This window comes from Calypte anna, chromosome 4B (genome assembly GCF_003957555.1).
Source record: "Calypte anna isolate BGI_N300 chromosome 4B, bCalAnn1_v1.p, whole genome shotgun sequence".
Taxonomy (NCBI): Eukaryota; Metazoa; Chordata; class Aves; order Apodiformes; family Trochilidae; genus Calypte; species Calypte anna.
Window position 1 is genome coordinate 16,038,862 of NC_044249.1, and position 27,850 is coordinate 16,066,711.

General features: G+C 38.1%; 1 protein-coding gene and 1 non-coding gene across 2 annotated transcripts in view; both read right to left on the bottom strand.

Annotated features, from left to right (window-relative positions):
- Nucleotides 1-4,087: 4,087 nt before the first annotated feature.
- Nucleotides 4,088-27,850, bottom strand: part of NSD2 (nuclear receptor binding SET domain protein 2) — a 68,477-nt gene continuing 44,714 nt past the window's right edge. Inside the window, exons 11-23 of the mRNA XM_030450765.1 lie at nucleotides 15,756-15,887; nucleotides 14,615-14,738; nucleotides 13,407-13,607; nucleotides 12,583-12,762; nucleotides 11,414-11,570; nucleotides 10,498-10,703; nucleotides 9,946-10,049; nucleotides 9,448-9,717; nucleotides 9,236-9,352; nucleotides 7,436-7,577; nucleotides 6,974-7,080; nucleotides 5,246-5,450; nucleotides 4,088-4,356 (exon numbers count right to left, since the gene is read on the bottom strand). Coding sequence (XP_030306625.1) covers nucleotides 4,088-4,356; nucleotides 5,246-5,450; nucleotides 6,974-7,080; nucleotides 7,436-7,577; nucleotides 9,236-9,352; nucleotides 9,448-9,717; nucleotides 9,946-10,049; nucleotides 10,498-10,703; nucleotides 11,414-11,570; nucleotides 12,583-12,762; nucleotides 13,407-13,607; nucleotides 14,615-14,738; nucleotides 15,756-15,887 — 2,214 coding nt within the window. The remainder of the gene's footprint in view (nucleotides 4,357-5,245; nucleotides 5,451-6,973; nucleotides 7,081-7,435; nucleotides 7,578-9,235; nucleotides 9,353-9,447; nucleotides 9,718-9,945; nucleotides 10,050-10,497; nucleotides 10,704-11,413; nucleotides 11,571-12,582; nucleotides 12,763-13,406; nucleotides 13,608-14,614; nucleotides 14,739-15,755; nucleotides 15,888-27,850) is intronic.
- LOC115598366 lies at nucleotides 7,723-7,853 on the bottom strand. Its single transcript, XR_003987598.1, has one exon.

Here is a 27,850-nt window from a genome sequence, read left to right on the forward strand (position 1 = left end):
CTTCCATCAGTCTTGAGGGAATTGGATATGGAAGATATGAAACTCTGCCCATCCTTGGGAGCCAAACAGACCAGCCATGGAAGACACTTGGTACATTTTTCACTCCTAGGAGATGTGCCCATCTCCTCACTAAAAATCCAATGGCTCTCAGGGCTTTCCCAGCTCAGAGAATAAATAACTAGAGCCTTGGCAGCAGTGGCCACCTGAGGACAGCATGGGGTTATCCCACTCCTCCTGTGCTGTGCTCAGCAGTGGAAATGCTGCCTGCAAAGGACCCTTTCCTGCTTCCCAGCCCCATGAGCTGGGGGATGGGATGGGTACAGCAGGGGCAGAGGTCCCCACATCCTCCCCATGGTCTTTCTTGAACTGTTGCTTTAGCAGGCAGGTGTTAAGTTTCTCAACTGGCAAAAACTTTGGCTTTTCACAGGATGACCAGAGGGACCCAATCCTGATGCACAGCCCCAGATGATTTAGGAGAGCAGCAATAATCCAGTACTCTCACTTTTCTGCAATGCTCTTAAAAAGAAATGTCACTGCTGTCAGATAGGAGATTCCACATGAAGTCAAACCAGACAAACCAAAACCCAGCTGAAAAAAAAAAAAAAACTAAACAAAATGTTTTTTCCTGCTGAAGCAGGAACAGCACCAGTCATAGCTAAAGGAAAACCAAGGGAACAGAGCTGGTAGGACAATATGACTCAAAGCTGTTAAAGCCTGTAAAATTATGAGCCATAGAAAATGGTGCTAGAACAGGAAAAGCTGTGCTGAAAAAAAAAAGTGTCAATATTTTTTTTGATAAGCAATACTCTGAAAACAAGGCAAAGCACAATCATTGTCACCACCCCGTAAACTTAAAACATTATTTTCAGTCTTTTAGGAAGTCCTAGAGTGTAAGTTTCCACTATGGAAGAACAGCATCCAGGTCCCTCACTGTCAGATGACAATTGCTTAGTATGTATAATTTCATTTTTCTGTAAAGAAATTGGTGCAAAAATAACTACACAGAACTGTTTTACAAAAAAATAAGTAGCAACTTCTTAAATAACTAGGAATAAATTTTAATATTTAATAAGACACTGAAGTTTCTCAAGCAGTCAGACATGGAATAATGTGACTCAACAATGTGGAAAAATCCCATTAATACATCTTTCAAGATGTTTTGCTTTTCCAAGTAATTAAAATTAAAAAACAAAAGAAAAACCCTAAAAACTGACCATGAACACAAAGCTATTGAACAAAACAGACATTTTTATAATTCTTCCTAGATGGTATGAAAACACATCTAACATATTCAACTTAAAATTGTTTCTATCCTTGCTCAAGTGATAAAAGAACAAATTCTGAATTTGGCTATCATGTACCAGCTTTGAAAGTTTGCTGGAAAAGTAAAGAATTTGTTCTGCTTTGATGGGCAAGACACTAAGTACATAATTTAATGCCACATAATATGCCATATTTGAAGGCTATTTAGATGAATGAATTTGAAATGGAAAATCTTTTAAGTTGCTGAATTCTAAAAAGTATTGAGTTGTATAATGAGAAAGCTTAATTTTTATAGTTTTCCTTGGGGAAAAAAAAACAAAAATGGTGAAACAACTTTTCTTTTGTCTTCTTTTTTTAACAAATCTTCAGGCTGTTTTCCCAGTGCCACAGAGTAAGGTACAGAAGCCTTCATTAAACAAACACCTAAAACCCTGATTCAGGTGATTTTTCTGATTCAGAAACTAAAATTCTACCAGATCACTACCTGAGTGACTTAGCTGAGGGTTACATGGTCAGCACATATCCAGGGAGAACAGTGTCCACATTTCTTTCACAAATCCATCTCCAAAGTCTGTGATCAGCAGAAGGAATCAGTTCCTAGCAGCTGAAAAGCAAACTCCTAGTGTGCAGACTCAGTGATGTTAAAACCTTCATTGGCCCCAAGAGTTGAGAAGTCAAGAGTGGAGAAGAGGTAGAAGGAAGCTGGAAGTCCAACAGCCAGTTGCTCAGATCTGTTTGTGTAAATTGAGTGGCATGGAAAGAGCACTGAGAGGGATTGCTGTGAATGCCTAAAAAACTCTTTTTTTTACCCACAGAGACAACGTGGGTGGCTGTCCTGCATCCTGCTGTGCTAAATGTGCCCACCTGAGAGGCCAAGGGGGGTGGTACTGTGGCCATTCTGTAACTATGGTGGCTCCTGGGAGTGGGAATCTGCCTCTTAGGACCTGGGGAATAACTGTTCCAGGGTGCCAGTGCTGTTACACCTATATATGAAGAGGAAAAAGCAACAAAACACCTAAAAAATTAACAAATTAAAAAGGTAACGGAATGTAAAGGTAAAATTTTATAATAACTTATTTAAAGGTATTTTCATAAAGCCTTCCTTACGTGGTAGAGTAACTCAAAGAATGGTCCCAATGACATCAAATTCCTTCATTTTGTTTAAAAGTGATGAGGCTTTTCTGCTTTACTACCTGATCTCAATTTACTCTCCTCAAAAAACAGTATTAGAGAAACATACATAATACAGCTTTTTGGGTTTGATTTTAGGCACAGGCTTATGCTTCAGCCCTAGTCCAAGTTTCCCTCAAAATCAAATAAGAAATACTGATTTTTAACTCAAGTGCAAGACTTGGCATACCACTTTAAAAATGCAAACATGTAACACTTCCCCCTGTTTTGATCTGTGCTATTTTAAAAAAATTATTTGAAAAATAAAATTAACCTTCCAACAGGGTTCATAAAATTTGATTAAAAGAACAAAGCAGCTTGGTTACAAAATAAAAACTAAAATGTTCAGGATAGGGCAATGCTACATTTAAAACCTCTCTCAATTAATACCTTCTAATAAAACCAAAGCTTTTATCTGTTGGGAACGAATGGGGATTTTGGTAATTTCAAAAACTAAATCTGCAATCAAATCCTGTAGAAATGCTTTGGAAAAAACCCATGCACTTTCATGATACATCAAGGCTTCATTTTCAAAAGGGCTACACAGAGTTTCTGCACTATTAAAGGCAAACTAAGCTAGAACATACACAAATTACTTAATGGACAGGAAGGGGTACATCATGTTTACACAGGCTTGTAACAATGGCACAAGTCAGAACTTACTTGCAACACTGCCTCATCACACACCAATGACATGCACTGGGAAGAAAATGGGTGAAGACATTTTTCTTTACCATTTTTTCCTAGTTCTAGTATTATTTCCATCAGTACTACAGCTTGGATATTTCTCTCACGTCAAGTAATTTTTTTCAAATAGTAGTTTTTGTATGGTTTATGTTTATTGAGACACAAAAATCCTAGAGCATTTGGCCTAGAGTGCAAGACAAAATATCCCTTTACATCCAGACTTGTACAGCTCTGCAAGATCAAGTCACTTGTATTTTGCTAGAATAAAATAATGGAAAAAACAGTATAGAAAAAAATCTCTTACAATGTAAGATTTCCCATTTCTGGTACGGGGTGAGCCTTTCCCACCACACACTACATTTGCTGGTGGAAGGATATTTTAAAAAGAATGATCAGAGAGCTATTTTATAAGAGCACAAACAAATTGTTATGTGTGGCTACAGCCAGATACACACGTGGATCATGGATGGCATTCAAGCACTTGCTCAAAAACACACAAGGCAAGCAAATCTCATTGGGACCACAGACCAAGCCATTTCTTACCTAAAAGGACTTGAGAGCTAATTATCTTCTTTCAAGGATATACTATTTTAAACATCTGTTGGTTGACAAATACTATCTCAAAAACCTACGTTTACGCCTACCTGGTTTGATTTTTTACCCTACCTCCAATCTGAAAGTTTTTTGGAGGGAACCTTTTACATTCGTAACAATTCAAGTGTAACTGTAATGCTGAGTAATAAGTTTGGGTTGTCCTGAAATTTTCTGAACTATGAAGTTCGTTATCAGTGCAGAAGCAGCAGAAATCTGCTGTGGTTGGCTCAGTGGATTTATAAAAACAAAACAAAAAATTCCCCCCCCGCCCCCATGTAACCTTTACAGAATATATGTAAAATTGTGTCCTTCCCTGGTCATATTCACAACTTATCTACAAGATAGTGTTGGCAGTAGAAACTGCAGTCCATGACTATTTGCATTCAGCTCTCACCCATCTGTTCCTCTGCTTTCTCTTAGCCTTCAACTTGTTCAGTTTTTTGCGGGGTTTCTCAGTCTTCTGAGTTTCAACAGAATCCACCCCAAGAACGTGTTCAGAGCAGCATAAATGTCCATTCAACATAGAATTTAGTACTGTCCCATCTTGGTGTTCCTTGCAGAAAGAATTTGGGCAGAAGTGGCAGAAAGAAACAGAAGGTTTGCCACAAACATCACAGTGGTGCCAAGGACACTCCCATTTTCCTGTGATCAAAACCAAAGAACACATTAGTGGGAATTAAAACTTGTCATCATCCTTTGAAGTTTTGTGTTTTAGCAGCTGAACAATGCATGACTTTCCTGACAAAGCTGGATGAGACAGCAGCTACAATGGCTAATCTCTAAAATCACAATGCTACATCATACTTCCAAAGCTCAACTGACAGTAGTAAGCAGCAGACTGGACATTCATTTAATTTCAGCAGTGAACTTTATCTGGAAGAAATTATTCAGGCTTTACTCAACAGCATTTTACAGAACTCATAAGCTGGCAGTATCCAAACATTCACTCACCTACTGCTTTCTGTTAAAACACTCACCTCTTTGTTCCAAGTTTTGCTCAGGGATGGCTGGTGTGCCATACCTACAGACTCTCTTTTGCCCTAGAAGAGTTTACCATGCCACTGATATACTTATTTTGGGGATAACAGGCTTTGCCTGCTTCACTTCTTCATATCCCACACCTGAGACTGCTGACTGGAACCAGGTAACTCCTATGGTATCTGGAACTGCAACCTGATGCTTGATTCCTTATCATTTTCCAAGTTGCCTTATTCCAGATGCTGCTGCTATTCTAGCTTGAACTCAACTGGCTTCCTGCATTTCTTATAAACTTTCCTGTGACAAGGACACAGTGCTCCTACCCAGTAATGTACTCAATTACCTACATTTGTAGAAGAAAAGGCTTATTTTGCCAGAAGGGCAGGAGGAAGGCCATCATTTTGTCTCCATACTCAAGAAGAGCTTCTACATGATGCACAAACCCTATGAAAACAGCGTTCAAGGTGGCACTCTTGACAAGGTTTCAATGCAATACACAAGGTACCTGCCCAAGTTACCTATTCACACAAGTTTCTGTGGCAAGCTGACTCACCAAAAGGACGTTTCACCAAGCCAAGACAGGAGAGGTGATAAGCTTTAGTACAAGATTTCCTGTCACACAGCACCAGCTGACCTCCATCCCCACAACGGAAACAATCATCCTCAGACTCTTTCTTCCCTTCATTTTTTGTTCTGCGTCTCCGTGTTCTCTTTTTGGTCTTTTTGCCTTTTTCTTCTGAGGCATTAGTGGAAGAATTCTGAGGGAGTAAAATGCAAAGGTGTAAATGCCAGTTTTGCAAAGGAAAACTATCTGTGTGGATCAAAAAAAATATGACACTGATCCTTGTGAAAAGCATCTTGTCCCTACAATCCCTTCCTACTAGAAAGCTCTTCCACTTTCGTGTCACTGAAAAAAATGTATTCCAAGTTTCAGTGTAATGTACTTGTGGTTAATTTACCCCCATCTCATTCTTGCAGCACCAACCATTTCATTTCAATATCCATTTTTCTCTTCCAGTTGTGTTTCAATTTCATACTGGAATTACTAAAACCAGTTTCCACTTCTCTCTGATGAAGGCACAGCAGGAACTACAAACGTGTCCATGACAGCAGAAAGAATATACCAAGCCTTATCTCTGCTTCAGTTTGACATTCTGCCTCCTGCACTTCAACTCTCCTTCACCAGAGCATAAAAAATTCATTCTAGATGTTTTTTCCAACATCCCTACCATCATTCCCTCCTCCTCACCCCAGTAATCATTACCTACTTTCCTTAAAATTAGCCCATGCTATCTACCACTGCAGGCAGACCTGCAAAACTGAACTGTAACAGTTCATTTCTTCATGGCTGTCTACATAAAGTGATGACAAGCTTCAGTAAAAACTCACTTAAACCTCTCCCTTAACAAAACCCAGCTATGCAAATTCTGAAGATTTTAAGTCCATCAGCTGAAGTGCTTGATACTGAGCAGTGTGAAGGACCACACAAAGGTGCAGCCTTTCTGCATCCACAACTGAGATTTTTTTTCTCTTGGGAACGAACTTGTGCTTTCCCTCCCACTCCTATGCCAGCCCTTCAGGAAGCCACATCAACTTCTGCTGGATTACAGGTTTTAAATTGACCTGACATGAATCATACACACCATTTCTTGAGGTAATTTGGTATAATTTTTTTTTCACATTTGAAACCCTAATTTTTAGTTCTTCAGTTCAACTGATTTTTTTTTTACCAAGTCTTAACAAAATTATAATATTTTAAGATTTAGATGGGGGTAATAAAAACTGTAATGTCAGCATAATCTCACTGGCTATGGTTGGGCTTGTTCTTACTTGGGTCCTAACTCCTACAACCCTTCCCCTCCCCACACTTCAAACAGGACTGGGAAGGTCATTCCTTCTGCAACCCCTTCTTTTGCATGCTTTGATTCCAGAAGCTAGTGATAGTATTAAGAATATTTATTATTCAGGACCCAAAGTAAATACTTTCTCACAGGAGAAAGTAGAAGAAAATATTTTAGGGTGTTTCCAATACCAGTATCAACTGCTGCACTGTTACAGCATAAAAATATATTCTTTAGCATCAAGGTTATGTCTGGCAAAAGTGTATCTCGCCTTCCCAGCAAGAGAAATAGTAACTTTTTCCTCAGAGGGCAGCTTGCATCTGTTCAAGCAACATTAATTCTTATCATAATGTAGAACTGATCCACAAATGCATACCCCAAAACAAAAAAACAAGGCTAGCAGACAAGACATGGTCAAAATCTCTTGATACATTACTTGCCTTTGGTCTGTCTCCAAGAAATCCACTGCAGTTTGGGGCACCACACTTGCAGACTGTTTTTTCATTGCCCAGACAGTCAAGATTGTAATTAAAAGTCAGCTCCGTCCCTGAGTAAGATAAGACACACTCTTTCATGATGAAGGACATGGTAACAATGTCTATCAACATTATTACAAGTGAAAAGATAAAATTATCTGTGTTCTGGTTTTGTACTTGCTCACTCATCTATTATCACAGCTATGGATACATACAGATATATGTGTGCACACAAAACAGGATCTATTTTCAAATAACCTTCTTGCCCCATTCGTTATGTTCATTATTTTCACTTGAAAAGATACAGAAATGTTCCTCTACAAAAATATTTTGCACGGTTTCAGTTAAACTGTGACTGCCCCACTTATAACTGTACAAAAGGTCTAACACAGAGAATGAAAACAAACCCAACATAAGCTGATATACCTGCAGGAATATCACACACAGCAAACAGGCCAACACGAGTGTCTCCATTTACTGTCCATTTTAGAGTTTCACAATTTGGTTGGCAGCTGTGGTTCATAAAACGAGAATAGTTTCCTTTGGGGCCAGCATCAATAATACGGTCCTGAAGATCAAACCAGCAACAGAATGAATGTTTCTTCTCCCCAGTCACAAAACAACAAAAAAATTTCCATCAATTCTCTCAGTAGTTGCATTCAAAACAGACACAGTGCTGCTGCCCAGAAGCACACAAGGAAACTGATGGTCCATGTTGTATTGAAAACCGTAGTGTCCCATGTGGCCTGGAATGTGACACTCCCAAAGCAATACTCATGCTCTTGCTCACACTTTCCCAGAACCCATCTCAGCCACATGGCAGGATAAGTGTTCTTGTGAGCACTGTGATGGTGATGCTAAGAAAGCCCTCCCTCCAAAATGCCTCAAAACTCAAACTGAGTCCATTTATCTTTTACTTTGCATTCACAAAGCTGTGACACATAGACAGACACTGTGCTTTATTGGTATTTACCAAGTCACTGCATGATTACTTGCAGAGATTGCTATATTCTCACCAGCTTGCCTTCCCCAAATTATCCTAGTCTAAACAAAAACAAGCTCTGGGTAAACTAGAAACATCCCATCAATACACACAATTGCCTTTTAAGTTCTATCTCCACCAAGCATACCAGACATTAGCAAAATAAAACAAAGTCTTGAAACTACTTCTTTGCAGAGCTGTTTAAGAAAGCTTTGCTTATTTCTGAAATATTATTAGCATTTCCTTCTAACTCATTTACATAATGCACATCATACATGTCAATGTCCAGCACATGGGCACATTTAAAGGATCATTTATTAACTACAGCAAAAGCCAAACATACATTCAGTTCCCATGTTGAACACACTGACATTGTATGACTGTTTATTGGAGGGGTGAGAAACTTAAGTGTTCAGAGAAACAAGTTTTCATCATTCTTAGGTGATAACTCCTGTGCAGGAAACTCCTCAAGTTACAGGACTAATGTGTAGCTGTGAAAATACAGAGCAGGACAGTATCAGACAAGAGAAGGGTTATTAGGGCTGAAAAAATATTCAGGACTGACAGGTAGCTGTTTGGGGACAGTAACAATATACTGTATCTCATCAGTAGCCCCTACTGTCCTGTCTCCCACTTTCTTCTCCTTCTCAGGAACGAAATACTCAGAGGTGTGCACAAACAACACCAGATGCTGGGTTAATTAATTGTCTGGATTAATGTACTGCAGAATCAATTTGTGGAGTGCTGGCTTGCAAGTAATGCAGCTACTGCTTTCAGAATAGAGCTTCTACAAAAGCACAAGCCATAAGCAAAGGGACAGCTGTAAAAAAGATTGATGTTAAATATCAAACACAGCCTCACAACTGTATTTCACACTATTCTCAAGTGAGATTTTTTTTTTATTGTTGAAATTTTAGTAAAAGGATTGCTAATAGTAATTCTTCCAAATGTCTCATTACTATTCCTCAAAACTTCACACTTCCTTTTAAGACTAGGCAGATAAATACTTTTGCTATACTTGATTTCAAACAATAAAGCACAATTTATAGATCTTAATATATACTTCATTGCATTACACAGCTCGAACTAAGGAGATGCATTATATGGATATGAGCAAGCAGGCACAGAGGATTAAACACTGCAATGTCAGAGGTAGAATGCCCTACACCAGGGTGATCAGCAGAAAGCAAAGAGATCAAAATTGCTTTACAATTAAATAAGGAAGAAAATGTACAACACTCTACCTTATCAATAGTAAGCATATAGAAGTGGGTGATGTCATTTTCATGTGCATATTTGATTCTTGCCATACATTCCTCTTCATCAATCAGTTCACCAACATACTCATTCACAAACTCTCCCTGAAAGATACCAAGTATCACTAGTGAAGTATACACCAAACCCACAAACAGCATCACAACTCACCAACTCCTTGCTAGGCAAGAATGATTCATACCTTTTTAATGTCCCTCTTGGCCACCAGACCCCACCCTTTCCCATCAGTTTTGATGATCTTTGTCTCAGGGTACTGACGTTTGGTAAAGCACTGGTTTTGGCACCGTTCTCCTGCTGGACAAACTTGTGGATGGCATTCGTACATCAGCATCCGATTGAGGCACTCGGAATCAAAGCCACAGGGGTTTTCATCTGTGGGTTTGCAGTTGCACTTGGGAATCTCAGAAATGTCAGCCGTGTATATCTGCACTTTACCACAAGGTTTATTCACCTGGATAAGACATTAAAATAGTTCAGTGATCACTTTAAAACATTAAAATTTAAGAGTTGTGATGGTGGTTATGAATTTGGTTTTGCAATACTACCTGTTCCAATGGAAGCACAGCACAATAAGTAGCACATCATTACAGCCCCTCCTCCCTATCTCACCATTCAGTTCTTCTTCTTTCAGGGCTGGCTTAGGCTTCTGAGTACCCAGTGTAATTTTCTCAAAGTTTACCTTAATATGCTTATATGGTGGAGGTTTACGTTCACTTTCTTGGGTTTCTTTGGCTTCTCGCTGTAGCTTTATTTCTCGAAATCGAGCTTCAGCTTCTTGCAAAGCTAAAAAAAAAAAAGATTGCTACATCAACAGAGATTCTAGAAAGTGCATTACTCTCCCCAAGCTATCTTATTGCCCTATACGTTAAACAAATAATTGCCTTCTACTTCCTAGTCCCATCGTTCACTTTTCTTGCAAACAATGCTTCTGGAACACTAGTATTTTTAACAGCTTTATCAACTCTACTTCTGTCTCCCAGTTACACTCATCATTCCCTTTCCAGAAAGTAAAAAAATGTCAGAAATAATTCAGTTAAATGCTAGTCTTTTACTAGTCCTGAAAATAATACTTTGATTCAAAGTTAGCAATAATAATTGCTGCCCAGGAGCAGTTCAATTTTTTCATCCAATACTGTGAAACAGATGTACAAAACCAATCCCCAAGACTATATCTGAAGAAAGCAAAGCATGCATATCACAAGATTATTTTTGTTTACTTTCTGCTGTGTACCATTTTTGAAGACTTTTCCAATTCCTTTGATTCCCTGATATCTACTCCCTCTGTCTCCCTCCATATAAGGGAACACCCGTGCTTGGTGCGTCCAGTAGTAATCCTTAGAACCAAAGAAAAACACAGGAAATTCTCCGATTTCATGCTTCATTTTCTGAATATTTGGGGGAACGTTTTTCGGATGGCAAACTTCTGCAGGCCACCATCTATCACAAAAGTACAAATAAAAAAATAGAGCATTTTAGTCAAGCTCTTTCTGTAAGAGACACTTAAACAAAGCCACCCTGAACAGTAGTAACATGATTATTCCAAGATCCATGTGGTTAAAAATCTTTCCCTTTCCCACTCACTAGGCAGTAAGACAGAACTAGAAAAGGAAAGCTTGATACTCAGATCCATGGTACTTTCACTGGCCTGCAAGATAAGCATAAGCATAAAGCTCCTTGCATCTGGTTAGCAAAAACATCACCTTTAGCAAGGTCTGCAACCACTGGAATTGTCAAAGATCTAGAGACAGCTGGTAATAGCTACTACTGCTTTCTAGGAGTAACCCTACCCACCTCTATCTCACTCAAATCTCAACACTGGCAACCTAAGTGACTTACCTCCCACCCTACAAGCCACTTACAAGTTACACCAATTTAATTATTTGAAGAGATCTCTGAAACAAAAGGGGTTGAAGGCATTGGAAGCAGATGTCAAAAGACTGCAAGGAGTCCTGCACAGGCAATGCCTTGGCTGAGAGCAGCACTGAAGCTGCAAGTCTTTGAACTTGAAGCTTGCAAGGAATCAGGGTTCTCGGCTTACAGAGGAATGAGAAAACTGTGTGCAAGGCTGGCCTACTGAAGCAACCAACTGTATGATCCATAATTAAACATGCCAATACTGTAAAATAAAATAAATCCTTTAATCAGACCTGTAATTTCCCAGTTTAACCCAAATAATATCCTGGAAATGGAGCTTCTTCCCCGCCCTGCAGTCATTGCAGTACCAGCTCCCATCTGGCATTTCAATGTTTAAACAGTCTGGGTGAAACGCTGCAGGACATGACTCGCAGCACAGCAAGCTGCCTCCTTCAGAGAGAAAGAAAAAACAAGGTTGAGAAACATCCAGACAAAAATAAAAGTTTGGCATTCCAACCAGGTTCAAAGCAATGCGATACATGTGGTAGGTTTAGTTAGAAAATAAATGGTTAAAACCTGCTGGCCTCCAATAAACACCTATCATTTTGTTGTATACAACACCAAAAGGTCCTTACTAATGTGAATGCCTGGCAGGCTTGAATTAGTAATACACACAAAATAACAAGCAAGCTAGTGATTAAAAAAACCCAGAATAATGCATTGCAGATTGTAATTACTTTGTTTTACTTTAATGACTATGATATATTTAGCATGGTTTAATATATATTAATATTTCACTGCATTAAAAATTTTAACAACAAATTTCTTTTTTTTTTTTCCTGGGGGGAGAAGGAATTACATTGTAAATCTGTTCCATGAATTATCAAGTGGAAAGCTAGCTGCAGCTTAAAAGCTGCTGTGCTGCATGTTAATTTGTTAACAAATCAGGTAAACTTCCACTGCTAAAGTTTAATCAGCACTATGCACTTTGTGGTTCTACATAAGAAATACATTTACTGTGCAATATGAACCAAAACACCTTTGGTTAGTGGTACTGCCAGCAACAACTAATAATGATTCAATTTGCTGTCTGCAAACTAAAAGCAGCTCTTAAAATATTTATGTTTTAGGATTATGTATTAGCAATAAAGAAACACAAAAAGCTTCAGTATGTTGAACACAGGGGGAAGGGCAGAGAAATACTTCTTAATACATGTCTCTGGTAAAGAATTCAATCAGGCTTCTGACTGCTGGACAAAGCCCAAGTAATAACATTCTTTAATGAATTAAATCTGCAGAAAAAGGATATTCCAGAACTTGGAGCAGCCAACTTGAAGTTATTTCAGTACCTAACCTAATATTCCACATTTCTAACCATTCTCTGTCCACAGATTAGTAAAATTAAACTCAAGAACACCACATACCGATGCTGCCTTTATGAAAGAGTTTTACACCAGCTCACCTTTGGAGCACACAAAGCACCAGCTGACATTGACATGGGCATGGTGACTCTTCCCTTTGGTGGCAGTGAAGTGGTTGGTGCAGACGATGCTGTTGGAGGCGATGACCGCGCACCCCGCGGCGATGCAAACGTCTCCGGCGTGGTACGCCACGGGGCAGCGGACGCAGCGCATCATCTTGCCTGGCAAAGCAGAACACTGCTGGGTTATTTTGGAACAAAACTGGTTTATTACTTGAGCTTATTTATTACCAAACCAAAACAAAAGGGTAATACTGTCTGAGGCGGCCTACGCACAGAAAAAAATAGTCCGCCTATTTGCATTCGGCAACAATAGCGAATTAACGAGGGTTTTAGCACAATCCTACACTGAGCTTAAATCACTGTGATATTCAAATGGGAAGGATCTAACTCTGCACACCAGGGTAGAAAAGGTTTCCTCAGCCATGCAATTTTGCCTACAGATGTTGCACAGAGCTAAAAATATGCACAGAATCAGTGTCTCCATGTTCAGCCAGTCTTGCTGCAGCATTTGTACATTCACAGGTCTTGTCCTCACTCAGCATCATCATATATGAATTCTAGATTTCATTTTTAGTTGAGAAGAAAACATGGCTGACTACAGATAACTGAAAGCTACCTAAAAAAATGAATACAAACACCGTACTCATGTTGGATAAAAATCATGCATTTTTTAAAAAATGCTGAATCCATTAATAGTCCCTGTATGCCTCAAAAACTGCAGCTAGCAGCTATTAAACAGGCAGATTCTTTAACATACCATAAACACTTAATTCATCAGTCATAAAAATGTAAAATAAAACTACCTTTTGAAATTCGTGGATGTGAGGGGTTACTAACATGACAGCTTAGGCAGCTGTGGAGAGGACATCGAAAGCCCCTGTTCTCAAACACAGTAAGGTGAAATTTTTTCACACAAGCTTCATGGTAGAATTTTCCGCAGTGAGACACAACACAGCGTTTGACATCTGCCTTTCTCTCTTTACACACAAAACAGGTATGCACACCTAGTGGCAAAAGTAATAAATATAACATAACTAATCTGTCATCCAAACACATGAATTTAAAGTGCTTCTGGTTTTGTTATGCAGGGGGTGAATTGCTTTTGTTGTAGACTTTTTTTTTTTTTTTTTTTAAAACACCCCCCCCAATTATATTACTTGATGCAGCAATCATTATGTATAGAATATTATACTGTAACTCTTTAATGTTAAATACTAATCTGCTCAGAGACAGAAAAAAATCACAGTGCAAACCCACTGCAGTTAAAGTGTACAAAACAACACCTAAAGCCTCAATGAACTGCATTTACATTCATATACCATTTTTAAATTTATTTTTTTAAAGCAATGAAAGAGGACAATGGGTTTTCTGTGATGCTGTGGAATTTGAAGGAGGTCCATAAATCAAAAGAAACATCCTTTAATCTTTTCTCTGGACTGCTTGCAACAGCTTTATTTTGAAGCAGCCTTGTTCAAACAAGGTTCATTACATGTACTGAGCTGAGTTTATGAGCAAGAAATAGATCTTTTACTTAAAATTTTAATCTTAAGAACTTCCAAGTAATCATTACAGGATTAAAAGCAAATTAAATTGATAGCAATAAGACAGTCTTTTAATAGAAAAAGTAGATTGATATAGAGAGAGGACTGAAAAAGGACTTAAAATGTTTCACTTGCTGCTTTTTTTCCTGGGTGTCTTAGGTGCTTCTGACAGACTTTAAATCTAATCTGTAACTGTACTCAGCAAATACCCTGCAATTAGTAAGGCAGTGGAATTCAGACTGAATCAGTCAGGTTGCAAGACAGTTCTCACTGAAAACAGTGAGATTTCTAAAATATGGTACACTAAATGATAGTACATGAACTCCCACCCTCTCAGGTACCAAAGGATAAATACGGTTTCTCCAGAGATACATCCTCTGCCCAGAAGGATTTTCTAAGAGCAATATATGTGAAAACTACAATTTTATTATTATCAGTTTTTTATTTATAATAGAAAGGGACAAACTTGCCTGATGTACATTCACTACAAATGAATTTTCCTGCTGGTCTTCCAGAAAGCCCAAGGCAGCTTACATGAAAAGCTCGATAGCAAAGTCCTTCACACAGTAGGAGATCACCTGTTTTTTCACACAGCTTTTACAACACAAAGGCATTGAACGTTAAAGAAAAGTTCATATGTGGAAAAAACTGTTTTCTCTATTGCTTTTCATATATTGCTCCTCTAATATCTCTTTTCCCCACACTGAAATTGAATTTAACATGTGAAAGATAATTTTGCAAGTATCATCATATGCCCTGGCTCCCAGTTGAAACAGGTTAAGAGAGTCATTAAATTGCCAGAAATATATCACTCATAGAACCACAGTTCATGACTAGATATAATCCAACAGAAAAAAGGAAAAGAAAGAAAGCTTTAAGAAATTTTTCCCAAGCACATCAGTGCATCTGAGTAGGGTTACAAAGCATCTTTATTTTCCTTTCCTTGGCAAAAGGAAATGAACATAGGTGGCACAACAACATTTTGATGTCCAAGAGTTTAGGAATGGCACATGCATAACTGAAAATTAACTGAGCAATAATGTTGGCAAAATTTAAGGGATTAGCCAACACTTAAAAATTAACCTTATCAACAATCTGTACAAGAACTGGAAATCTAAATGCTTGCCCAATCTTGTGGAAACAGATTTGATCTGTCCATTTGTATTGCATTATAATTCAAAACATAAAGCCCCTCCTGGAACAGTTTGAGAGCTTTCCATGAGCATACCACCTGCATCCCTGCAACCTCTGCTGCATGCAGAAGCACAAAACCCACTGGGTTTTTCTTACTCCTTTTCATTAACAGAGTAAGTGAGCAGCTCTCCTCAATCATCTGACTAGTTACCTGGCAACACTCCTACACTTATTCTGAGGTACAAATTATGTTTATTTTTACAGATCTGGAAACTCAAGCAGAAAGACTGTCACTTACTGGAGGCCAAGAAGAAAAATTAATTAAGATTTTACAAGTCTATTTACTGGCATGGCACCCTCATCACTAACAGACACCTCAGACACAGAGAATAAACCTGTTTCTGGACTAATGCTGTCATTTTCATATTTAAAAAGACCTCAGAAAACATAGCTTGCTGCCCAGCTAACATCTCTCACCTGACACACATATTCTTTTTTTGTTCCTGCTCCTCGCTCAGATTTTTTGGATGATATAGACAATTCAGTCTGAGTTTCATCAGCACTTTCATAGGGAGACTCTGAGCGCTCATCTCCTTGGCCATCAGAGATCTGGAGATGAAACAGACATGTTAGAGAAAGCAGCTTTTTTATGGTCAGTTTTGTACAGAGTATCAACTGAAGGAAACAAACAGACTGCAACTCAGACTAGCAGATTTAGGCACACTTTCTCAGTTTTTGTCCTTCCCCCCTCCCTGCCCCTTAAATAAACCTTAATTAAAACCAGCATATACATTTATATAAGTCTGATCAAAAGGGATGCATTAACAATCATCCGCACCAGCTCAGCAGCAGCCAAAACATAACACCAAAACTTCATCATGTGGTGTGTTATTTATACTCTGTTGTGCAATAGAGTTAGCTGGAAGTACCTCACCAGTAACACAGGAATATCTTCAAATCCCTTGGATTAAAGTTTAAATGCGTGTTTTATGAGAGAGTAATAGTTGATTTTAGGAAGAAACTTGGCAAACTTCAAGCTGCATAGGAAAGTCTCTGAGATTTTCCACCAGGAATGTGGGAACAGGATATGGAAGAGAGGAAGAAAGAAGAATGTGGTTCCGTGTATATGTTGAAGGAATGTTACAGCTAACAATAATTCAGAATAGTACCAACACAACCATGTTATGTATAAATCTTATAGAACAGATAGAGATGCACTAAAGATGGGGGATTTAAAAAAAACTTTTAAATTTACTTTAAAAAACAAAAAAACCAAGTAACATATTTAAAAGAAAATACAGGTCAGTTTTCAGTTCAATAGAATTTAGGGAAGAAATGGAAAACCGAGTCAGTTGTCTTATCTCAGCATTACACCAGAAGATGCAGAATTTCACCTTCTTGCCCCCAGACAGTCCCGAGTAAGCTGTGTAAGTACATGCTCCAGAAGAGCAGCACAACTTGGAATCACAAAAGAAACCCATTCCTTCTGTCAGAGATTGTTCTAATGCTTATTCACACATACCATCAAAACCACTGCTGTGTGTCCCTTTTGACTTTTCTAACTGCAACTCAATGATGCTTTCTCCAGGTATTTCAGCTCCATTAGCAATCCTTGGGAACCCAACATTTTTCTCCTGTGGAAGCATGCTGCAATTAAGCCCATTTCACTCCTTTTTGGCAAGCCAGAAGGCCTTCTAATGTTCTCCCCAAAGGAAACTTTTTCCAGTATCAGAAGAATTTTGGTGGGTTGGTTTTGGTTTTTCTAAACCTTATTTGTGCTTTTAAAAGGTTGTTGAAAAACCAGGCACAAGAACTGGAGGAAATAGCCCATTAAAAGTCTGGTAAGTACAATATCCAAAGCAAACCAACATGCTACTCCTCCTCACTGCTTCTGTTCTGCTGTGTAAGGACCTCCCCAGATCTTCCCAGTATAGCACTGAAAGTCACTGTATATTGCCACAGTACTCAAGAGATCATTTTGCCCAATAGCTGTCTGGCAGAATAGACACTTCATTTTATATGAAAAAAATGTTTTGTTTTTAGACACACAATCTCATATTTATCCATAGTAAAACACATTTTATTAAAAATGGCCCAGCTAACTTAGTAATACTGAGACAGCCACATGCAACCTCCCATGTCAGCCAACCTTCATGCACTGCGGTAATTTATTAGAAGAGGTTTATTTTGAAATCAGAGAGAAAAATGTAAAGCCAAGCCAGGCCTACCATTAGTCTTTATAAAATCCCACGAGAACCACTGGTTTTGAGCAATTATTTTGCACTGTTGCTGCCTGCATTCCTCCATTTAACATTTGGTTTCCTTGATCATGTCTAAAAATGTGTTGTAAATTGGACTGATGTTTGTGGAAACAGATTCGACCTGTCCATTTGTATTGTGTTATAATTTCAAAATATAAAACCCCTCCTAGAACAGTTTGAGAGAGCTTTCCATGTTGTTTTGGGTTTTATTTTCTTCCAGATTACTTGGCAAGGGTTTAAATGCATTTCCTCTGTGCAAAGGCATACTATTAAGACAATTTGTACCTACATTTCACCTATGAATATTTCTACAAAAAAATGTGGAGATTCTGCCATACCCTTTTAGGAGTGGTTAAAATAAAATGCATGTAAAATCACTGCTTTTTTCAGGCACCAGGAAATCTGTCCCCTGGAAGAGCTGTGAAACAGTAAACTGCAAATGCAACCTGAATGCCTGGCTGGGAAGGGGCAGATAAAGAGAGGCAGCACAGGAGTTCAGCAAAAGCACAAAAACATTATGTCTTACGGTTTAAGTAAACTCATACACATGCTTATTTCTGTTTAAACTGTTCCCACAGAAACATTAATTAGTATAAACAGTGCACTGCTCTAACATTTTAGTACCTCATTATGTTCCTGTTTCAACTAGCCAAAATTAGTCATGTGTAGAAAAAAGGAAAAAAAAAAAAAAAAAAGCTGGAAGGTCTCAGATCTGTATTTCTTTTCTACGAAAAAAACCAAAATGCACTTTATGTTCTGGACCAACCAAGCAGTCTTACATTAAACACTACAGTTGTCTGCCCCCTCTGTTTTCCCCACGCCACAAAGCACACCTAAAAATCCTGTCAAAATCTATTTGTGCAGCACACCTTAAGAATTAAGACAGTCTTCTTTCCAGCAGCAAGTCTTGCCCTTGAGGAAAACACTTCCCTTCCCCCAGCTCGCTACTTCCACAGAAGAGCAGAGAAACAGAAGGTACCCAGTAACAAACATATTAAGTCACAAGAGCACACGGTTTGTTTAAAAGCAATGGTTTCCTAGCTTTTCTTTACTCTACATACTTGAAAAGTGTTTAAATGAAGAAGGCAGACCTCTATGTGGAAAGGTAACCCCACTGGAAGATGGCAGTTTTTCCAAAACCCCCCAGATGTAGGTCACAAAGTCCCAGCCATTTGTGCCATTCCCCCACAGAATTGCCTCAGAATGAACACACCAGCCTTCATTTAAATTAAATGGTTAGGGAGCCAAAAAGGAGCAGTGCTGGCCAAGATTGAAGTTCTCCATCACAAATGTAACCACAAAACCCAAACTCTAGCCAGCCCATTCAAAATCAAACTTGGCAATTTACATCTGCCTAGAGATTAATGCCAGAATTCAAGCATGAAAACCAACACACAGAGCATGAACAAAGTACCTCCAGCTCATCAGCTGTGTGGCCACCAGACTGAGAGCATCTTTTAAGATCTCTCCTTGATGGCTGTCAGGAGCCTCACACACTTCACAAACCAAATGCCCTATTAGCCACCAGTTCTGCACTATGCAGACAAACCTGGATACCTGCTCATGGCTGTTCCAGCTCCTAAAAACCAACACATTCAGAAGAAGCTTAGTGATATAATTATACTGCTGGGTGCAGTTTGCTGCTACAGAACACATCCCTTGATCCTTGCTACCAGGACCAAAGGTTCAGCATCACAACAGCCACATTACATGTAACTCATGCACAGCTCCCATCCATTTCACCATCATCTGAACAGTTTTCAAAGTGGCTCATTTTAGGGGCATATATAAGGGGGGGGGGGAGGCCAGCAGATTCCCTGCTGTAAGAGACTGAAGCATTTCTCCAGGATAATTCAGGATTTGATCCGAATCTCATTGTGTTTATGTCTTGCAGAAGGCAAAGCACTCTCTACCAGCCATCTCCCTTTGAAATTAGTCCCTGCTCTAGACAGGGGGAAAAGCTCCCTCTGTACAGAGAACCAGAATTCAGCTTGGTTCCTGAGTTTATCCCAAAAAAGCTGACTGAAGTACCATAGAGCACAAGATGGCTGGGAAAACTGTATCTGTACTGCAAGCAAGCAAGCTGCAGCAGCACTATTAGGTTCTGATTTGTCAATGGGACACTTGAGTTTTGCAGTAAAAATACCTTTAGATTTAAACAGTTACTAGCTAGAGATGATTTAAGAGATGATTGCTGGAAATCTGTTCATGGTGACATGAAATAAAGCCACCCCTAAAGTGAAACATAATGCTTTTGTGGTTTGTTAATACAGCTTTCCCCAGTGGACGGTCTAATAGTTCACATCCAAGTGCCCAAGTCCCAGCATCCAATAAAAATCAGCACAAGTTTTGAGAGGCTTTTTTCTTTAATTCTTAAGTTACAATCGTAAATCTTTTCCTTGTGATCATGCTAGAGCTTGTCTTGTCCTTAACTTTTGTAATATAATCTCCTTAGCAAATTCAATGTAATTAACTTCTGATATTCATGCCAAGGTATTCAAAGTAATCAACATCTAGATGAGCGGCAAAACCTGGTAATCAGCAATTTGTAGCAAAATCAGCTGGTTTGCCCCTTTATTGGTTTACATTTTGAGTGATTTCTTATTTCTCAAAAGGCAAAGTGCAAATTTAGGGGAAAAAGCAAGGCTGTTCACTTCAGATTTGTAGCAAGTGAGAAGTTCCTGCAGTGAAATCTACTGGAACTCTGTGACCACCTCCACTTTTCATTAGTAATTACAGATGCTGAACGTGGGAGATACTAACTCCAGCAAAAAAAGGCTATCCCTGTAAGCATCAAACTACATTCTGCTCATCACTCAGGCTTTCCTTCCCATTTCCTTCAATTATTGAAAGTCAACATTATCTTGCAAGTACTTGCCTGTAGAGGCTTTCACACTGCACTGCCTGAACACTGAGCCAGAGGGTGGCATTTCACAACCCAGATGCAGCTTTTTCTGCTGGAAACTGCACATGTGCATTAAGAGAAAGGGGAAAAACTGGCCTAAAACCCAAATGCTTTGCTCTTCATTTGGGCTGGGCCACAACTCTTCAGGGATCAAAGGGGTTCAGAATATGGTTGCTCACAGAAACAACACAGCAGTCCTTCCTTTTCCATGTGTATCCTCTTACTACTCACACACAAAACTTCAGTGGAACAGATAAGGACCCATCAATGCATTTTTCCAGATTTTTTAAACCTTTCTAACTGGAAAAATACTTGTTCCTGAGTCAAATTGTGAAAAAACTTCAGCATCTCTGCAAATTCTTTGGGTATTAGGTTATTATCTGTGAAAAGATTGAAACTGTGGCAATGTGTTGATAGTTTAAAAACTGAATCTACTCATCATGGTATTCTGATCATACACCTTACTCAACTTTTTTTTGGCAACTTTTTCTGTGTTTCTCAGACCCACAACAGTTCAGGAATCAGCATATCAAGACTTTGTATGCCCAGAGTATTTTTAATTTTCTCTGGAACTACATGCTAAAAATTGCTGCTCACAACAACCAAAGGAAGTGTTTAATCGACTCTTTCAGACAAACACTGACTTATTTTGGGGAAGACTATATAGGAATGCTCACAAAAAGCAATCTTCAGTATTAATTCCTAATTGAATTAAAATGCTTTACATACTGCAATTTTTGATGGATAAAGCCAAATTACACCTGTAGCTGCCACTGAATACTGGGTAATTATGTAATTGCTAAATATGAGATTGACTTTTTTTTTTACTGCTTCCTGAACTACTTCTCCCCATTTTGTGCAAAAGGGATACACAACGTGCACACAGAGGCAAGCACTGCTAGTGGAATACTGGAGTTTTCTTCTCACTGAGTAAATAAGTATTTGGTTTTGATGGAGGCTGCTGGGCAAGCTAAGAAAAGAGGAGGAAATGTGTGCAACCCCATACATTTAAAATAAGACTTAAGACACCAGAGCATTGAAAGGAATTAAACTGAGTCAGCTATGTGCACTTGGTGAGCTTCTGTGTTTGTATTCTTAATTTTGCCTTCTGATTGAAGATCTCTAGAAAGATTTAAGGAAGGCAGGAAGATGATTTGACAGAAGCATTGAATAAAACAATCACTTCTCCAATGTTTTTCCTACTGCAAGACTTTCCTCAGCTCTGGGTTTCAGTTAACTGCATATTCACTGCCTCTGCAACTGAAGTGTTCCAAAGTGATAGAGGACTTCATGCCAACATCAAAAACATTTCTTATAGCTCTCAATGTATCTAAATGTTAAATTCAGGTCTACAACGATTTTTTCAGCATTCTTTTTTACAATCAGGCACCTGATTCCAGTCTCAGCCACACACCTCAGCAGAAATGTGATCCAATTCTTCATTCTCTCAGGCTTTAAAAAAAGAAAACTAAAAAACTTTAAAAAAAGAAAACTAAAAAACTTAAAAAAAAGAAAAAACTAAAAAAAAAAAGTTGTCTACAAGCTGGTATATACACTCACCTCGTGTATTTCTAGAATAATGTGGGTGAACTTTGCAAATGGCATAATTAATTATGTATCTGAATTGTTGAAATTTCACTAATCAAAAAAGTTAATACAAAAAAAAAAAAAAAAAAATGGGTGCTGATACATTCTTAGTTAGCATCCCATCATACTGATACATGATAGAAAAAAGGATTTCCTTCATTCTCCAGGTAAGGATGAAGTCAGATGCTTATGTGGAGATTTGCTCCATTCCCTCACCCACTTGAAGGAAAAAAAAAATTCCATTTAAAATTTTCTGCTTCCTTTCAGACATCTCCAAACTCAGATACTAAATACCAGTGCCAGCAAAACCATTACACTGAAATTTCCAAGGAAAAAGAGGTTCAGAAATTCTAGATCTGAAAATAAAGTTATACTTATCCAATCTGCAGCCCAAGAATTTACAAATTCAACAGTGTATAAGATAAAATGCAACTGTTCTGTGTGTCACAAGTGGCCCTCAATTTACTTGACTAATAAACATGCTTTTTGTTTTAGGTTTAGGATTAATTCGTCGTTTTTAAAAGACTATAACAGTGTCTTTGCTGGCTCCATGTTATCCTGGGGGTGGGCAGGCAGCAGTGTCTCTTTTTTTTTTTCTTCCCTGAAGTACCTCCTGGCTAAAGGATGTCCTATGGGACCAGATCATCAGTATTCATTGAGGCAAAAATTCATGCCTCATGGAGCAGAAGCAAGTTGCAAATACTATTCACTGTGTGTTAGCAATTGCAAAGTGAGCAACATTCACACTTCTGTGCTTATCAGCTTCACTAGGACTTCTTCCAGCTCTAATTCAGACACACTTCCTCTGCCCAGTGTTTGAAGGTTCAAGAAAAAGTCAGAAATCTGGAGTGAAAAAGGTTATGCACCTATGGTGCCTACATGGGAATGGCTCCAAGTGTTATTATTCCACCAGTCACACACCTTGCCAGATTCTTCTAGCTACCAAAGGGCAATTTTGATTAAAAAAAAAAAAATATTCCTCAGAAAACTCACTTCATAACTCATTCAGTCTTACAATATCACTTCTTATATTACTTGTATATGCTGCTTAACAGCACTTCTTAAGTATTAGCAAATACAAGCTTTGGTCATATTCAGGACAATGGTGGTGCTGTCACATTGTGCTTAAGCAGTTATAAAAGAACTAATGGGCAAATTTTCCCAGAGCAGAGCAAGTTTATACTTCCCACTTCCCCTTGTTTTCCTGAAGCATCTGGTTTTATAATTCTGGCTGTAGAACACCAAGTTGAAACAAAATCCACTATGTATACCTCTCTGAAAGCTAGGGGTATATAAAATGAAAACAAAGCATGGCAGAAAATAATTTCCATCTGTTTTTTTGTTTGGCAGCCAAGGCACCTCCACAGCAGGATCCATAAAAGAAAGGGCCCACAAAGAGAGACCTACCATTCTTTCAGTTGTCTTAAGGTACATACTCAATGGCATTAGTGGCATCTTCTCTCAGGTCACCTGCTACCTCTAACAGATACACCACAGCTTTTCATAAGCATTTTAGAAGCACGTTTCCATGACTTCTGAATGCTGCTGGCTCTTAAGTTCCACTTTCCTTAAAACTAAGGACACAGCTACAAGCTCAGACTTCCTGACCTGACTTTTGAGTCAGTGACTGCAATACCACAGTCATCCAGGAGGAAGTGGTCTGGTCTGGCTAAGAGCTTTTTCTAGGAAGCTTGGAGTATTCATGTTCTGATGAGCAACCTCTTCAGTCCTTCCACAGACAAACCCCCAACTGCACTTTTTTCTTCTTACTAACAAGATCTCAGTGACTAGAGGGATCTTTTTAATTTTTTTCTTAAATCTAAGCACAGCTTATATTGTAATAAGTCAATAAGCAACATACAAACAACAGGTGAGACTGTATTCAAAAGACAATCTATCGTGCACCCACACGGAGACAGAAAAACTGACAGAGCCAATTGAGTTACAGTTAACATTTTCTTTATTTCAGTATAAGAATTCCTGAACTGAATGAAGAATGGTTTTTTGGCCCATACTGCTAGACTAGATAAACTCAAGTATGCAGTGCCACAAGTGTACACAGTACTGTAATAGCAAAAAAGACGGCCTGGGACAAGTTTCATTTTTATTATTAGCAGGAGTTAGACGTTTCAGATAAGGATATTATGCATTTCTGAATTTGCCTGGAAAGTTAATTAAGACTCCAAGAACATTCTAGAACAGTGTAAAATTGCCTACAGATAGTTGTGATACTTTGGTAGGGGATGTGGAATAAAAACCTACAGCATGTAATACACAAGATGAGAATAGTTACACAAGATTCTTAATTTTCTACACAGAATGTGCTGCCAAAGAACAAGAGTCAAGGCTAGAATTATTTTCCATGTAAAAGTAGAAGCACTGTAACAAAACTGTATGAGCTGGTGGGCAGTGCAGGTCATTTCAACTGTTAGAAGTTTTAGCAGAAGTTTAGCAAGAAACAAGTCCAATTACTTGTAGTGTTCCACAAAAATGCACCCCTGACTGCTTACTGATGCTTTGAAACAGGAAAAAAAAATGTATAGGCATACAAATACAAACACAGAAAACAACTATCTACTAAGTGACAGGATTTAAAGTGGCACTATATGTTATTTAATCATTTAGTATTGTTTCAAAGAGAGAATTATCTTTGAGGGAATCTAGAATGAAACACTACAACCACACCAATTTTAACAACCTGCAAGGTTAGCTGCAACTATGTTTTCTTTAGGACAGTAGTTTGTTTAAAATGACACAAAATTCCTTTCTTCCTATTCTTAGGATCTCAAGGACAGTTATTTTTACCTCGAGTAAGCGTGCCTAGAATATTTTAGTTGTATATTGAGGTACAACTGGACTCCTGGGTCGATAAATGGAGCTGATGAACTTTTTAAGTTGCAAGTTGTACACGTCTCATGTGACTGCCTTCTCAATCAAATACCTTACCTTTTACAAATTGTACACATTTTCTCCATTGTGCATACATGCTAATACCCATTAAAAATGCAGATAAACCACATCTACCTTAGAATTGCTAATGAAAAAGAAATGTTGTTTAATAAGCAGAAAAAGAACAAAACTTAAGGCTTATATAATTATTGTGTTGCAACTTGCATAAGTTGCACTATTAGGCCTTGAAAACACAAGAAGTTGTAGCTATAACCAGCAAGTGAGCTTGTTTGACACTGGATGTCACAGAGAGCAGAAAGAACACCCTCTAGGAAAGATAGAAGGAACTTACAGGAAAAGCAAAACCTTCAAAACTTTTCAGAGGCTTCTTTAAACTGCCATCTGCTGGTCAGTTCACAATTCATGAGGATATGATGAATGACAGACTAGCTACAAATTGAGAGTATTACACGTGCTTTATTTTGTCCTCTCTTAGAAAAAAAATTACAATTTCTTTGACAAATTCAGAAGTAGTATCTAGACTCTGTAGGATACTATGACACTTATCTGCTGTCAACAAATACATCCAATGTAATGAAGCCAGCCAATAATCACAAAAATTTATCAAAAAGCTAAAGCATGTATGTTTCATGCAAACACACAAAGTGTGCCAATAATCCAGCAGTTATGGTAATGTAAAGCCTTTTTTATTTCTTAAAAAAATACTGGTTACACTCCACTGGCACCTGCTACATTATTGGGGGGTGGAGGGCCAAGGTAGAAAAGAAACAGAAATGAAGATACACCACCTGTATAATTTCTCACAAATATCATGAGTTTTTGGATAGTTAAAACCAAGTCTTATGTAAGCAGTAAAAAACTTCTCTGAGCTTTTGCAGACTCCGAAGTGTTGAGTATCTTTCTCACCTCTGGCTCTAGCACTTGCTCATTAAGAACTGGATTTTAAACAGAATTGTATTTGACATGAACTACTGCAAGAAATGATTACTGATGTCAAGTGCCTAGAAGTAAAATTAAGTATTTTGTTTCAAGATTAAATGCAGGTATAAAATTTTATTTATTCATGTATAAACATCTTACTGCTTCTGTCCATCCATCCATCCTAAAACAAATGAAAATCCCAATCTTTTTAGAGGAACGAAAGCCTACTTTCTAATCTCTGATATGTCAGGTCTATAATTTTTTTTTTGTTAAGGCAGAAGTCCACACCCCTACCCCTATCTCTCTCCCCTGTAAATGACATACCCAAAGTAACTTATCAATTGAAAATTCATCCTCAACTAATTTTATATTTCAAGTAAATCTCTTTAAAAAAATACCCCCAATAACAACAAAAAGCTTTCAAAAATCTTTTTAAAATGTCAAAAAAGATGCATCTTTCAAACAAGAAGAAACTGAGCATATACCTCCTATTAAACATACCTTTCCTAGAACTTAGTTGTGATGGACTGACATTTAAGAGGTGTGCAGTTAGCAACAGTCCTTGACAAATAACAGTCATATCCAGCTGTCCACAAATAGTGTGGGGGGAAAGGAGAAAGGAATGGAGGGGAAAAAAAAAATAAAGGAAAGAAAAAAAATAAAAGAAAAAGGCCAGAATTCACTTAGTATTGCTTGTGGAGACATATGTGCTTGTGGAATATGCAGAATGCTTTCTGTCTTTGTTAAGACAGTATCTACACCAACACTTAGAAGTGTTATAGTGAACATAGAAATTTAAAAGTTAACCAGTAAATATATTTAATTTTGAGAAGAATTACATCCTATCCCATTAGCTGTGCAAAGCTTTCATTGTTTCATTATTGTGTTTCTTTTTTTAAATATTTCCCTTAACACTCTTGGAGAAGTTTTCTCTCTGGATGAACACTTTCAGGGCCCACCCATGTTTAGCCATTTAGACAAGTACTAAATAATACAAAAGGAAAAAATAAAAAAAGAAAAGCCACCCACACAACCCAAAATTTATACTCTTCATTCTTTTGTAGATTAAATCAATAGTAAGTTCAGAAACACATGCCTGACATTTGTTTTATTTAAAGGAAAATATATCTAATATCATTGGAAACAAACTGGACCTAATCCTTAGATGGTACAAGTTCAGGTCAGTGTAGCTTTAAACCATTTAAGGATCTGGACCACTAACCTACTCTCCCCTGCACTCAGTCCTGCAGAAACTCTGTAATTTGATTGGGATATTTTTGATATTTTCAAACCTTTTAAATCCTTGAAAATAATGCACTTTATAGTTTGTGTACCTATGTTCTGGAGCAGCATGTGATGTTAATTTCTCTTAACACAGAATCATAGAAATCAGGGGGTGGAAGGAACCTGGAAAGATCATCTAGTCCAAGCCCCCCCTGCCCGAGCAGGGTCACCTATAGCAGGTCACACAGGAACATATACAGGTGGCCTTTGAATGTCTCCAGGGAAGGAGAACATATGCTGCTGCTCAGCACTAGCTGAGTAAATTAAGAGCAAAGTTTTTAAATTTCCATCTCCACCTATATAACCATATCTTTTTTTTCTTTTCTTTTTTTTTTTTTTTTTACATGTGAACTGTTAAATCCCAATGCAAAACCCTACAAAAATGAGCATTTTGTCGAGAAAGATTCTTATATTTCTAGATACTGTGTCAATAAAATGAAATCTTTAGAAATCTTTCTCCTGAGATTACAAGACTTGAGATGCATATTTAGAGCCAAAAACCCAGTATGTTCCTTAAACTGGTCTGGCTGAATAGATGGTCCTAAACACAAGCAGCTGTTACACAGCAAGTCCCAGCAGCAAAGCCAAAAAAGCAGAAACTGGTAAGCCAAAAGATGGAAGTCTCTCAATTGAGAGAACAAAATGACAACAAGTTACTACTTTACCTGACTGCTGCTATGGACACTATTTCCTGTGGGACTTCC